Source organism: Arachis stenosperma, chromosome 8 (assembly GCF_014773155.1).
Source record: "Arachis stenosperma cultivar V10309 chromosome 8, arast.V10309.gnm1.PFL2, whole genome shotgun sequence".
Classification (NCBI taxonomy): Eukaryota; Viridiplantae; Streptophyta; class Magnoliopsida; order Fabales; family Fabaceae; genus Arachis; species Arachis stenosperma.
Window position 1 is genome coordinate 2,057,439 of NC_080384.1, and position 12,656 is coordinate 2,070,094.

General features: G+C 32.4%; 2 protein-coding genes across 2 annotated transcripts; one reads left to right on the forward strand and one right to left on the reverse strand.

Annotated features, from left to right (window-relative positions):
* Nucleotides 1-1,702: 1,702 nt before the first annotated feature.
* Nucleotides 1,703-5,274, forward strand: LOC130944468 (protein NRT1/ PTR FAMILY 8.2-like). The gene is made up of 4 exons (XM_057872802.1): nucleotides 1,703-1,839; nucleotides 1,933-2,150; nucleotides 3,704-4,248; nucleotides 4,476-5,274. Exons 1-4 carry the CDS (start codon nucleotides 1,734-1,736, stop codon nucleotides 5,272-5,274), a joined length of 1,668 nt encoding a protein of 555 aa, XP_057728785.1. The 5' UTR covers nucleotides 1,703-1,733.
* Nucleotides 5,275-9,875: 4,601 nt separating this feature from the next.
* LOC130943511 (protein WALLS ARE THIN 1-like) lies at nucleotides 9,876-12,446 on the reverse strand. The gene is made up of 4 exons (XM_057871416.1): nucleotides 12,123-12,446; nucleotides 11,977-12,039; nucleotides 11,220-11,891; nucleotides 9,876-10,239 (listed from the first exon to the last, which is right to left on the reverse strand). The coding sequence occupies exons 1-4, from the start codon at nucleotides 12,341-12,343 to the stop codon at nucleotides 10,047-10,049; spliced, it is 1,149 nt and encodes a 382-aa protein (XP_057727399.1). The 5' UTR covers nucleotides 12,344-12,446; the 3' UTR covers nucleotides 9,876-10,046.
* Between the last annotated feature and the right edge of the window lie 210 nt (nucleotides 12,447-12,656).

Sequence of the window (12,656 nt, forward strand, 5' to 3'; positions counted from 1 at the left end):
CGTTGCCATTAAACTGAGTATGTTATATGGTGTAATGAGCATGAAGATAAGTCAAGTGTGGAAGAGATAAGGAAGTTGAGATGAATGACCGATCACACATGTATAGATAAAATAAGAAATTGACGAATATATAAGAGAGAAAACTGGAGTAGTATTTATTGTTGAAGAGATGGTAAAATCTCGTCTCAGTTGATTTAAACATGTAAGAAAAAGATTGACAAAGCATATGATCAAAAGGTTGAATGAGATGTAAAGTAGACACGAGATAAATAGTATAGAAAGACCAAAAAATATCATACATGAGATGATCGAAAGAGATTTTCACGTAAATAATGTTAAACTTGTTTACTATAGACATGATATATGATAGATTTAACTGGCGTCATGTGAAACGTCATGTGATCCACATGATTTACATTACTGATACTACCTAATGTGATAAGAATTTATTGATGTTGTTGTATTACTAATATACCTATAATTTCATGTTTCTATAAATTAAATTAAATATAAATAATAATTACAACTATAAAATTAGTCAAAATCAAAATATTCTTACTCGAATCTTAAAAGCTTATAAGTTATATATTAAAGATATTTTTTAAAAAAAAAATACATACCTAACTTTTATATTTCTATTATTCATATTATTTTTTATAAATTATACATTATAAAATATTATATTTTTAAAAAATTATACATCATACCTCAATCTAACATTGACATTGTATTAGAAACTCAGATAAGAGATAAGTATAGTTGAAGGATAGTGAGTTTGAAAGCTAATTATTGATAATTGGTTATAGGCGGCAGTGAGTTTGACTAGTGAGAAACAAATTTAGTTAGCAATGCATGTCACCATGCATCACTTATTGGTGTATTGAGCAACTACTTCATGTATATATATGACGTACGCTTCCATTTGTTACCCGTAAAATTCAGGAATTGAGTTTCTGCCGCACATAGGCAGATATCCATAATATTGCAGCATAGCCAGCCACCACAAAATACCAACTCCGAACCAAAGCCGTGTGAGTTGTTATATATTTATATATATACTAGCAGGGAAAACATGATTGTAGAACCATTAGTCGGTTAAGTTTTTTTCTTTTTTGATTTTGTTTATATTAATTATAAATTAGTTCTAATAATATAAAACTGTATGTTCATCATATTATTTAACATTCTTTACTTAACTATCATGTTGATTAGATGCCGTGTGTATTTGCTTCGTTACCCCTTTCGAGTTTTAAGCCACTCGATTGACATGCAATGCATGCTGAAATGTACACATAATACATATAGATTTCTTGCATAATGCATAATATATGAAGTCAATAATTTGAGGCAAAGAACAACATAGAAGTCAACAGTCCCTTTAATTCTGAGGACTCATATTAAGATGTAGTCAACTAAGTTATTGTGAAAGAAATTATATTCAATAAATATACTCCAAAGTCCAAATTCGTTGAATACAACCAAATATGAGTAGATATTTTCTTCTGGTAGTGAAAATATAGAAGGAAAGTAATAATTTGAAAATATTTTGTGATCATATTTTTTGATGAAATATTTAAGAATATAAAATAAGTTGAAAATAGACAAATTGTTTTATCGAGTTGCATTATTTACATGTTACTTCTCTCAATTTAATGGATGTACATATATAATTTCCAGTTGTATACAACCATAAACTGATACATTTTTGCATCCTCTCTCTTCTTCAATAGAGGATGGAATGGAGTAGTGATCTTGTAAGCAACGGTCGCGTGGATGTGCATGGTAGGATCGCCAACAAGCGAACAACGGGAGGATGGAAGGCGTCACCCTTTATCATAGGTACGGAATCGGATATATGAGAAACTAGATTCAAAATTATGTTTACCTAATTATATATGAAATGGGAGTTTGTTTGTTCGTTTGATTTGGCAGTGAACGAGGTGGTGGAGAGGTTGGCGTTTTTCGCAGTAGGAGTGAATATGGTGAATTACTTTATTTCAGTAATGCATCAGTCGCTTCCAGACGCAGCTTCGCACGCCTCCCAGTGGGCTGGCGCTGCTTATGTCTTTACGCTTCTCGGAGCCTTCCTTGCTGACGCTTATTTCGGTCGCTTTCGGACTATCCTCATCTTCTCCTCCATCTATGCCCTTGTAACTTTTCTTTTTTCCTTCCTTTTCTTTTTATGTTAAGTCTTTAGACTGTTAGACATGTATTTTAGACTAAAATATAAATAAATTTCTAAAGATTCATATTTTGAATGACTTAATTTAAAAAAAAAATATCAATAAAATCATTTATAATAATAAATGTGAATAAAAATTAGTTTAAATTAAAATTTTTTAGTTTAATCATAAATATTAATTTAAAAATAATGTGTCTATATTTATTATTTTAAAGAATTTTATTACTTTTTTTAAAATTTATCTGTTCAAAATATATAATTTTTAAAATTTAGTTATTGTTTTACTCCTTTTATTTTTTTTCTCTAATATTGTAAAGTATAATTTTTTATTGTATATTGTTTAAACGAAATAAAAAAAACTTCTTGAAAAAAGTTATATATACTTGACAATATTAATTAAAACAAATTAAAAAAAAATTCATTCTCGATAACTGATTATTTTTTAATTTACTTCCCCTTGTACTACCGAACAATTAAATTTTAATATTTTTGTATTCACTTGTGTTCACAGAAAAACATTATAGGTATAAATTTGGGGTTTTTATGTGATTGATAAAAAAAATTAAAAGTATAAAATTTTTTATATTATAAAAAATTTACAAAAAATTATAAACATTATGCAAATATCATTTCTTATATTTATCACTTAACTATTTTAGTATCAAATTTAGTGTTTACAAACATTTTTTCTTTCAGATATATTCATTAGATAAATAACTTATTAAATGAAATAATCTTTGACATTTAGATATATTAAACTTATACCAATAGTAATTTATATATATATATATATATATATATATAGGTGAATTTTATATATATATATATATATATATATATATATAGGTGAATTCTATCGTATCCTCTCTAAAATAAAAAATAAATTATTTCTTGTAATATATATATATATATATATATATATATATATATTTTTTGAAAGTAATAAATTAGATGAGTTTTATAACGTGAAAGAGATCTTTACAAATGTAATTGATACTTGAAGGTAGAGGAGAGTTTATGGTCCGTAATGATAGAAGTCATAAAAATATTTAAAAAGATTCTTTAGATCCTCAAGTCATAATCAGACATTGTTACTGATGATGTCAAATACAAGTTTCAAGAGATTGTAGATTCGAATCCTCAAGATATTAAAGATATTGTTGTCGATGAAGTGGAGATCAATAGAATTTGTAAGATGAGGTGATAATTATGCATAAAAATTTAATCACTTTTATGAGATAAAAATTTTGTAGATAGTAAACTCTGAGAATGTTATTACCATACAGAAGAGGATGGAGGAGGTGCACACTAAAGAAAAAAAATAGAGAACATATATTTAATTATGATGGTTAACATTCAATTTAATTATAATTATAGATATTATATAAATCACATAGAGTAATTTACCTTTTATGTTAGAGAGGTCACGGTAGCCTTCACCATATATATATATATCTCGCAAGCTACGCATAGATAGTGTAGCTGGTTTTGTTGATTCTGCGAATTGCATGCATGATGCAGGGGATGGTTATGCTGACACTCTCAGCTTCACTAAGCAATCTGCACCCACAGCAACACAAAGAAGCAACCAAAGACCAAAATGCATTCCTGTACGGTGCATTGGCCCTCATTGCACTGGGCACAGGTGGAATCAAGCCATGTGTCTCTTCCTTCGGCGCCGACCAATTCGACGAGGGAGACGACAAAGAAGTTGTACACAAGTCTGCATTCTTCTACTGGTTCTTCTTCGCCATCAACACTGGCGCTCTCTTTGGAATCACTGTACCAGTTTATGTGCAGGAGCAGGTAGGGTGGTCTTGGGGCTTTGGAATACCCACCATCTTCATGTTTTGCTCCATTCTTATCCTACTTCTTGGTGTCCGTTACTACCGTTTTCAAAAACCTATGGGAAGCCCCTTCACTAGGTTTCTACTAGTCATGGTAGCCTCCTTCAGGAACCATCTTAAAGGAGTCAAACTAGGTATTGATACTCCTCTTTATGAGGTCCAAACCCCAAACTCTGACATCGTTGGTGCTAGTAAGCTACCTCACACTCAACAATACAGGTGAGCTTATCTATTTTCAACTCCAGAGTACTTAAGTTCATAATATTTCATTCTCCAAATAAAATTTTGTCTTTATATGTCTTTATATTTAATAATTTTTAATTATCAATTTTCACTTATTTGTAAAGATAACTGCATATGAATATATGATATATCTACTTTCATTAATTTTAGTTGCGTCAATAACACTAACTCATTTGAAAATGAATGGAATTCTGTTTCTTTAGGTTTCTTGACAAGGCTGCAGTGATAGTGGACCCAGAAGGGACAAACAGAAGAAACAGATGGGAGATATGCACAGTGACACAGGTGGAAGAGTTCAAATCATTCATCAGAGTCCTTCCAGTGTGGGCATCCACCATTGCTCTAGCTCTGACTTATTCTCAACAGTCAACCTTCTTCATAAGCCAAGCAAACATAAGCAACCGAAACCTGAGCAGCAAATTCATTATCCCTGCAGGTTCTGTGCCGGTATTCGCCGCCATCAACGCAGTGATAGTGGTCCCAATCTACGAGAAGTTGGTAGTCCCATTCCTCAGGAAGCGCACAGGGCATCCACGTGGCCTCACATCGCTGCAACGAATGGGAGTGGGACTCTTCATATCGATCTTTGCCATGGCTTCAGCTGCATTGGTGGAAAAGAAAAGACGCGAGCACTACCCCGAAAGGAATAGCATTAGCGTGTTCTGGTTGTTCCCTCAGTACTTCATGATTGGGTGTGCAGAGGTATTCACTTACGTGGGGCAGTTGGAGTTCTTCTACGACGAAGCGACGGATGGGACGAGAAGCATTAGCAGTGCAATGTTTCTGTGCGAGTTTGGGATCGGAAGCTGGTTGAACAGTGTGTTGGTGCAGATCATTGAAGGTGCCACTGGTGGAGAAAACAGAGGGTGGTTGAGGAACGATCTTAATGCGAGTAGATTGGATTACTTTTATTGGATCGTAACTGCTTTCAATGCTCTCAACTTCATCGTCTACGTATTCGTCGCCTATTCTTACAAAGGGAAAGGGAAACCACGTATCTAGCTAGTGTCTAGTGACATGTCACATTCTTTGACTTTGACTTTGACTTTGAAATTCTTTACTACTATTATTTGTTGAACTCACAATAACTACGTGAATGTTCAAAGACTTCATTCTTCTGACAAATTCTACAATTTTGTCCCTACTGATTTCAAGCCAATTGGCTTCAAACAGGAATTACAGTATTATTATGAATTTTTTACTAGCTAGCTCATTCACAGTTGATTGCAACTAATAGAGGAAGTAAGAGCAATATAAATAAAGATCAAGATTAAGCTAAAGCCTAGTGATTGTCTTAGGAAAATCAGTTACTAGCTGTTTTCTGTTATATAACAGAATTATGTAAGCTTGCTATATATAGTACCTTGTAGTTGCTTCTGTAATCAATCTATAATCATCATTCAATACAATACAATACAATACAATACATTTCATTCTCCTTTACTCTTTAGTTTCCATATTCTCTCTCAATTCCTATTACCAACAAATGTCACTAAATAATTCTAATGTTCAAATTATGTTGTATCCAAATTATACCCTACAAATATATCTGCTATAGAATTCTAGATATAGTCTACTTTTCTTTGCAGAATAACATGCTGTGAAGGTTAGACCAATAATCTTTGGAGGAAAGGGGAGAGGTAAACTGGTAAATCACTTATCTAAATATGATAGAATTGTGAATTGTCAATTTCTTGGGTCGTTGCACAGAGTAGTCAGTTTAAGCCTAAGGCTTTAAGCTTTAGCATTTTACCTATGAATGATTGCAACAGTTCTACAAGGGTTATCGTACTTTTAGCTTTTAGTCCCATTTAATTTTATCTTCCAACAGAAATATCTTTCGGCGCATAATGTGAAACTTCTCCCTTCTATACTATGCCACACCATGCACTTTCTTTAAAAAGTGCTCTAAGACTAAGAGTAGTATGAAATACGACAAAGAATTTAATTTATGCTCTATCACGGAATTTAAATTATATTACTAGTAGTGTTAAAAGGGTAAGTATATTTGATAATTTATAGTTATCAATTAGTTATTATTAATATTTTTAATGGTATAAAATTATATCTAATAGTATAAGATTATACACTTTTTTATAGTTAAATATTAGATAAATTTTAATAAAAATACTATTCTTAAAACTTTTTCTTATATTAATATATTTGCGAAAACTAATTATATATATTGCACTCATTTGGTTTTCATAATAAATCAATACATACTCTTCAATCTTTTTTATATAATATAAAATTTCTATGGAAGATAAAAAAGTATCAGTCAATATTATACATATATATTGCTGCCTGAACGAGTTTTGGCTCAAATGTTGTATTAGAATTAACATTAATAACATTTTTATTTTTTTAAATTAAAAATGTTTACCCCTAACTAACAATTTTTTTTAAAAGAGATGCATCATCTTGCTGGGGACAACGCAGCTATGCAGTGGCAGTTTGACAGGGCTAGTACCAGTGCAAAGGATAAAACGGGATGTCGTCTATAAAAAGGAAACTAAAGAAGCTCGCGAGGAGAAAAAGTTCAAACTAAAGTAAGGAAAAGTAACTACCAATATTGAATAATGTCAGTAAAGTAAACTTTTAAGAAATGGGAGGATTAACTCGATCGATATGATATATGATCACGGATCCCATCTATCATTCCTTTCTCTTTATCGACGCATGTGATCAATATAGGGATCTGTCACGTTAGGTAAATAAACCATGCTACTATTTACCACGAATTTTGTTAAATAGCTTGTATCTTGCACAAGAATTAGTTCACGTTAGCTGTGTTTTCAGGTTTAGATTGGTAGAATGTTAGTAGCAGTGTAGCACAGTTTATTTATGCGGTTTCTATACGGTATATATATAGGTGACTTCTATGGTGGTTTTTCTCTTATGGTGATTATGGTGATTAAGATGATTAAATTAGATCAACCAATGCAATGTTGGCATGTGGCATGTTTAGCACAAATAGAAGGCAGACTTTGACATAGTTGACCATGATAAATTGACTAATAAAAAAAATGAAAAAAGATAAAATTTTTGGATATTAATTAAGAGTAATAAACAACTAACTAAATTATCCCCAAAAAATGCAAGAAATTGGAAAATACAAAAAATAGAAAGATTGGTTTAGAAGGTTACACAACATCTAAAAATCATCAAAAGTAGGCTAAAAGCCTTCCATATTTCTCCACATAGAAAATCACGGTTTCCTTAACTTGTTTTTCATCTCTAATAAGCCAATGGAACTTGCAATCTGGCTACTGAGTTCGTTTTGAACATCTGCTGCATCTACAAATGTACCATTTTCCACAAATACTCTCGCTGTTTTTTTTTTTGTCATGGCCTTCATGAAGACATGCCCAACTGAAAATCTGGACCTGATGAGAATACGCCCCTTCTTCCTCATCAATCCGCCGAAGACGCTTATGAGCTGCCGCTGTTCTTTCAGACACTTCTAACTGCCATTTCTTCCGGTGGCTCCAAGTCCTAAGATACGGTGCTTGAGTTTCAGTAAAAGAGCATACGTATTCATTTTCTGTTGGTATGTTGCTCCACCATGGTGATGCTTCTTATCCAGTAGAACATCAAGACTTTTATTTAAAAAAGAAACAAAAATTATTTTTCGGATACAAAATTATATAAATACTTTCCCAGTAAACCTACTGAAATTACTGTGTTTATCTTTAATTGCATATTCCTCAACGACGTCGTTTCGCTCATTCTTAAAAAATCTTTGAAACCAGATGTTATGATGTTATTAGTGAGTTAAAGCATGATCACCATTAGTCATTGGTATCCAACACCAGAGAACTTGCCATATATAATACATGTGTATGCCATAAAGCTAAGTGTACATATGGCATTTAAAAAAGGTGCTGTGTAAACAGAATTTCCGTTTATTTATATAATAAGATTTTACTTGGAATATGCAGTAGAGGATAAATTAAACATAAATTAAATTGGTAGAAAATGAGTAAAACACACACATATATGTGCGGTCGGCCATTGGTAGTGCACATGATACATATGCATCTCCAATAATTAATTCTGCTGGCTTCTTTTTTGGCCTGTCAATGTCATTTTATAAAACCCACTAGGCACGAGTGCCTTTTTTTGTTATTACTTATTGGAAAAGTATTTGGAATTAAAAAGTTGTTAAAAATTAAACAAAATTATATTAATTTATATTAATAATTATTTTAAATTTAAAAAATTTAAAACTAATTAAGTAAACCTAATTAAAATCTATAAAAATCTTCCTCTTTTCTCTCGTATTAATCTACTCACTTCCAACAATCACACACACCGACTTCTCTCTCTCACCAATGCGGACGTATTGCTGATCGTAAGATTCAGAAAACACTGATGGAATTGCTTAATCAACTAGATGAATTTGATCAACTTGAAAAGGTACAGCATGCTTCATTTACTTTGTTTTTATTTGGAGACCACCGTATGGTTTAGAAACACTTTTTCTCTTCCTTGTAGCAATTTAGAAGGATTAAAAACTTTATCTTGGAGACCACTGTATGGTTTAAAAATATTTGCGACGTGTTCCAGCTGGAGGTTGGGATCCTGAGGTCCAATTGGCTAGACGGTGCTAACTACTTGGACCAAGAGACGATTGATAATTTTGTTTGCAATATTTGGGAGAAAGCTAATTTTATTGTTTATATGAAGATGTTGCTCTTTGTTTTGGGATATTAAGTGTCATTTTGATGATTAAAGAGATTGCAAATTACACAATTACAAAATTATAAAAAAAAATATTTATTTAATATAAAAAATACATCCTACTACTTAACAAAAAAAACATTCAACTATATTTTAGCAAAAATAATTAAATATCTATAAAATTTAAAAAATAAATATGAAATTCTTAAAGAAATAGAGACATTCACATTTGCAATACAAAAAAATTCGAAAAATATATAAAACAACATCTATTTAGTATGAAAAAGAATCATTCTGATACTTAGCAGAAGAAACATCCATATATATTAACTCATAGAGATTTTAAATTCACCTAAAAATATTTAGCTAATTTTTGGCTAATACCCTTTTGGTTCCTAGCATTGTTCTTACTTATTTGGGTCTGTCACGCTTTCGCGGATTATACGAGCATGCACCACCAATCTAAGCAATGATGTTAAATTAGAGATAGATCATATCGTTTCATTAGATTAAATCCGACCACAATGATTATACCGTTTGAGTAGTAGTGTGATAGTGATGACAGTTACCTTATGGCTTAGCAAAAATCTTGATGCTTAGCCAGCTTTAATAATTTTTAAACAATATACAATAAGTGAGTACTGTATTGAAAGAGGTGGTGTCGTTCGTCTGTTAAATTATTTATATATGTGGGTCTCTGTTGCATTACCTTCCCCTTCTATCTCATAATGATGTCTAGCATATATATACTAGCATATATCTCATATATATATTTACTATCTTAATTTTTTAAATTTTAAAATAAAAAATAAAGGAAATTGACTTAGTTAACTTATGGTGTAGTTGATTCTCTGTACGTACTTAAAAAAAAAAACATTAATTAAGTTGAATAATTAACAAAAGAGAAAACAATGCAATCAAGAAGAAAAACCCATCATTCATCATCATACACACACAAGCAGCGTGACATTACAATAAAGTAGTAGTAATGTATATAACCGGTATGGTTGCTTCGTTTTCGTTTTCTTGTCCCGGAAAAGCAACGCTATAATAGTAATAACTTAGCATGAAGTTAGGGTTTTTGAAGTTGATCAAACATTTTCCGTTGAGGAAGGAAGAAGAGGCTGAGTAAGAGATGGTTTGGCATGGCTTGCGGGCCTGATGCTACTGTGCTCTGGACCAGAAGCAATGACATGTTGCGATTGAGATGCAAATTTCTTCTCTTCGGATTTACCCCACAGGACTAGGTACAGACCCACTACGATCAAAACTGCTCCAATGATCCTATACATCCACAACAACCATGCATAACTCTTTTAATATCAATCACATGCATAACAATGATTCCTTTCCCTTGTAAATAAACTAATTAAGTATGTTCCTCCTCTACTTTTTGAAGAAAATACAAGAGAAGGAATAAAAATATAGAATTATTTATTAAATTAAAGTCAGTGACCTAGACTTTTTCAAAAAAGAAAATTGTACGAACTTTTTAATAAGCCTCTAGAACGTGGAATCATTATTGAAAGAAGCCTTTGATTCGAGTGTGTATGTTTTTGTTTGGTATAGTCGACTTCTTTTTGTAAAAGAAACTTAAGGAGGGCTAGGAGCCTTCACCTTTAGGATGCTTTTGTACCCGCTAGGTCCTGTTTTAGGGTTTAATTTTAGGTAGATACTTTTATGGATATATTTTACAAAAATTATTATCGGACACCAATATCAACTAGTAATGTATTTATATTTTAATATTTATTTTATATTAGATGTTAATTTTAATGTATAGATAGTATATAATTGTATATTTTAACATAAAAATAATATTATAAACTAATTAATTAAATATATTTAATTATACTATCTAACAATTTAAAATATAATTTTTATATTAAAATATATATTTTTATAAAAATAATTAATCACCTCAATTTTAATATTTTAAATTTATATAAAAAATAATATTCTTAATATAAAATAAATAAAAATATTATTTATATACTAAAATTAACTATTAAAATTATTCATCAATATATTTACATATAAATATTATAATTTAATTTATTTTTATTATATATTTATATTTCAATATGTGTTATATTTTAGTCACTAATTTTGATAGCTAATTTTAGTTTAGAAGTACTATAGTTGTAAGATAAGAGAAAGGTATGAGCCATGCATGGTAGGGTGGGAAACAAAAAGTAAATAAAATGAGTGTGGTGTGTGGCTATAGTGTGAGAAAGGAGAAATTAAGGAGGAAGAGAACGAACCCGCCTAAGTAGAACTGTTCACCCAAAGCAAGGGAAGCCATGACAGCGACGACAAGAGTCTGGACTGGCTGATACACCGCCACGAACACAGGGCCACCTCTGTCAATGCACCATATCTGCACCGCAAAGGCTATGCCGGAAGCAACCACTCCCGCGTATACAATAGTGAAGACTTCAGCACCTGATTGGAAAATCCAAGCATTCACATCTCTTTCAACCACCAGAGCAATGGCAAGGAATTGCAACAGTCCAAAGAAGCACGTGTAGGAAGTCACGGAGAGCCGAGCCGGGTACTTCTTCAGAACCGGAGCCTGCAGGACGAGCCAACCGGACCAAGACAAGCAATGGCCAATGAGGTAGACACATCCCAGGGTCCAGTTCTTTCCCTCTTCTGCTGCCGCCCCTAGGCTCATGGCTGCGGTCTGCAGCGGTGGTTCTGGGCTGTAGATGGTTGGACCCTTGTAGAGTGTTATGACGGACGCCCCCGCCACACAGAATACTGTTCCGGCTACCTTTGCCACGCCATCTTTTCTGTCGAGCCGCACTTTCTCTATCCTGAGTATGGCTGCCATGAGAAATGTAATGGCTGGGACAGAGTTCTGTATTGCAGATGCAAATGTTGGAGATGTGTTGTCCAATCCCAGCAAGTAAAACCCTTGGTTCGCTGTAATCCTGCATGTACGTATATGTGCATATAAATGAATAACGATCAATGTATGTATCATAAAACTAAAAAACTATACACTACTATACGTACCCAACAAGTGCCAGAAGAAAGAACTGCAGCAAGAAGTTTAAAGTAATGGCAGGCCTCTCCTTCCTATGCACAAATTAAAAAGATTAAACACTAAGATCAAAGATAAGTTTATTTTAGAAACATCAAACTTTATTTCGAGTACTAACTTCTCCAAGAAGTATGCAAAGGGAAGGAGGAGGAGAAAAGCAATGATGTTGCGGTAGACTGGGAAGACAAGTTTGCTAACGCCCATGTTAAGGGCAGCTCTTGAGACAACATGAAAGCCAGCATAGCCAAACTGGAGTGCCAGCATGGCACCATGTAGTTGAAGCTTCTCTGGGATGGAGCACCACATCCTCCTTGACGATGAGGATCCTGAATCAGCCATTGGATCTGATCGAGAAACAAACTAGCTAAGCTAGAAATAATTCAACAAGAGATAATGACAATAATAGTAGTCTAGCTAGCTATAGAAAGCTAGTGTATGTGAGAAGTGGTGAAGAGGGGATGCAAAGAGCGAGGGTATAAATATAGCCTTATAGGGGCTTTTGACCCCACAACTACCCTTCAAAATGTTTTTGCTTGTCTCCCACCATCTTTGCTGACTAGACACCTCCAACCGCAATTTTTACCAATAAAAAAAGGGGCTTTTAACCAAATACATTCTTCCAATTTACATAAAAATGTTTTTATATAAAACT

What these genes read in the sequence shown, in the direction of transcription:
- LOC130944468 (XM_057872802.1), top strand. Translation starts at nt 1,734, where the DNA reads ATGGAATGGAGTAGTGATCTTGTAAGCAACGGTCGCGTGGATGTGCAT. An exon ending in TCTCCTCCATCTATGCCCTT is followed by an intron (nt 2,151 to 3,703) that starts GTAACTTTTCTT and finishes TGCATGATGCAG; the next exon opens with GGGATGGTTATGCTGACACT. An exon ending in CCTCACACTCAACAATACAG is followed by an intron (nt 4,249 to 4,475) that starts GTGAGCTTATCT and finishes CTGTTTCTTTAG; the next exon opens with GTTTCTTGACAAGGCTGCAG.
- LOC130943511 (XM_057871416.1), bottom strand. Translation starts at nt 12,343, where the DNA reads ATGGCTGATTCAGGATCCTCATCGTCAAGGAGGATGTGGTGCTCCATC. An exon ending in TTTGCATACTTCTTGGAGAA is followed by an intron (nt 12,040 to 12,122) that starts GTTAGTACTCGA and finishes ATTTGTGCATAG; the next exon opens with GAAGGAGAGGCCTGCCATTA. An exon ending in GAACAGTTCTACTTAGGCGG is followed by an intron (nt 10,240 to 11,219) that starts GTTCGTTCTCTT and finishes GTGGATGTATAG; the next exon opens with GATCATTGGAGCAGTTTTGA.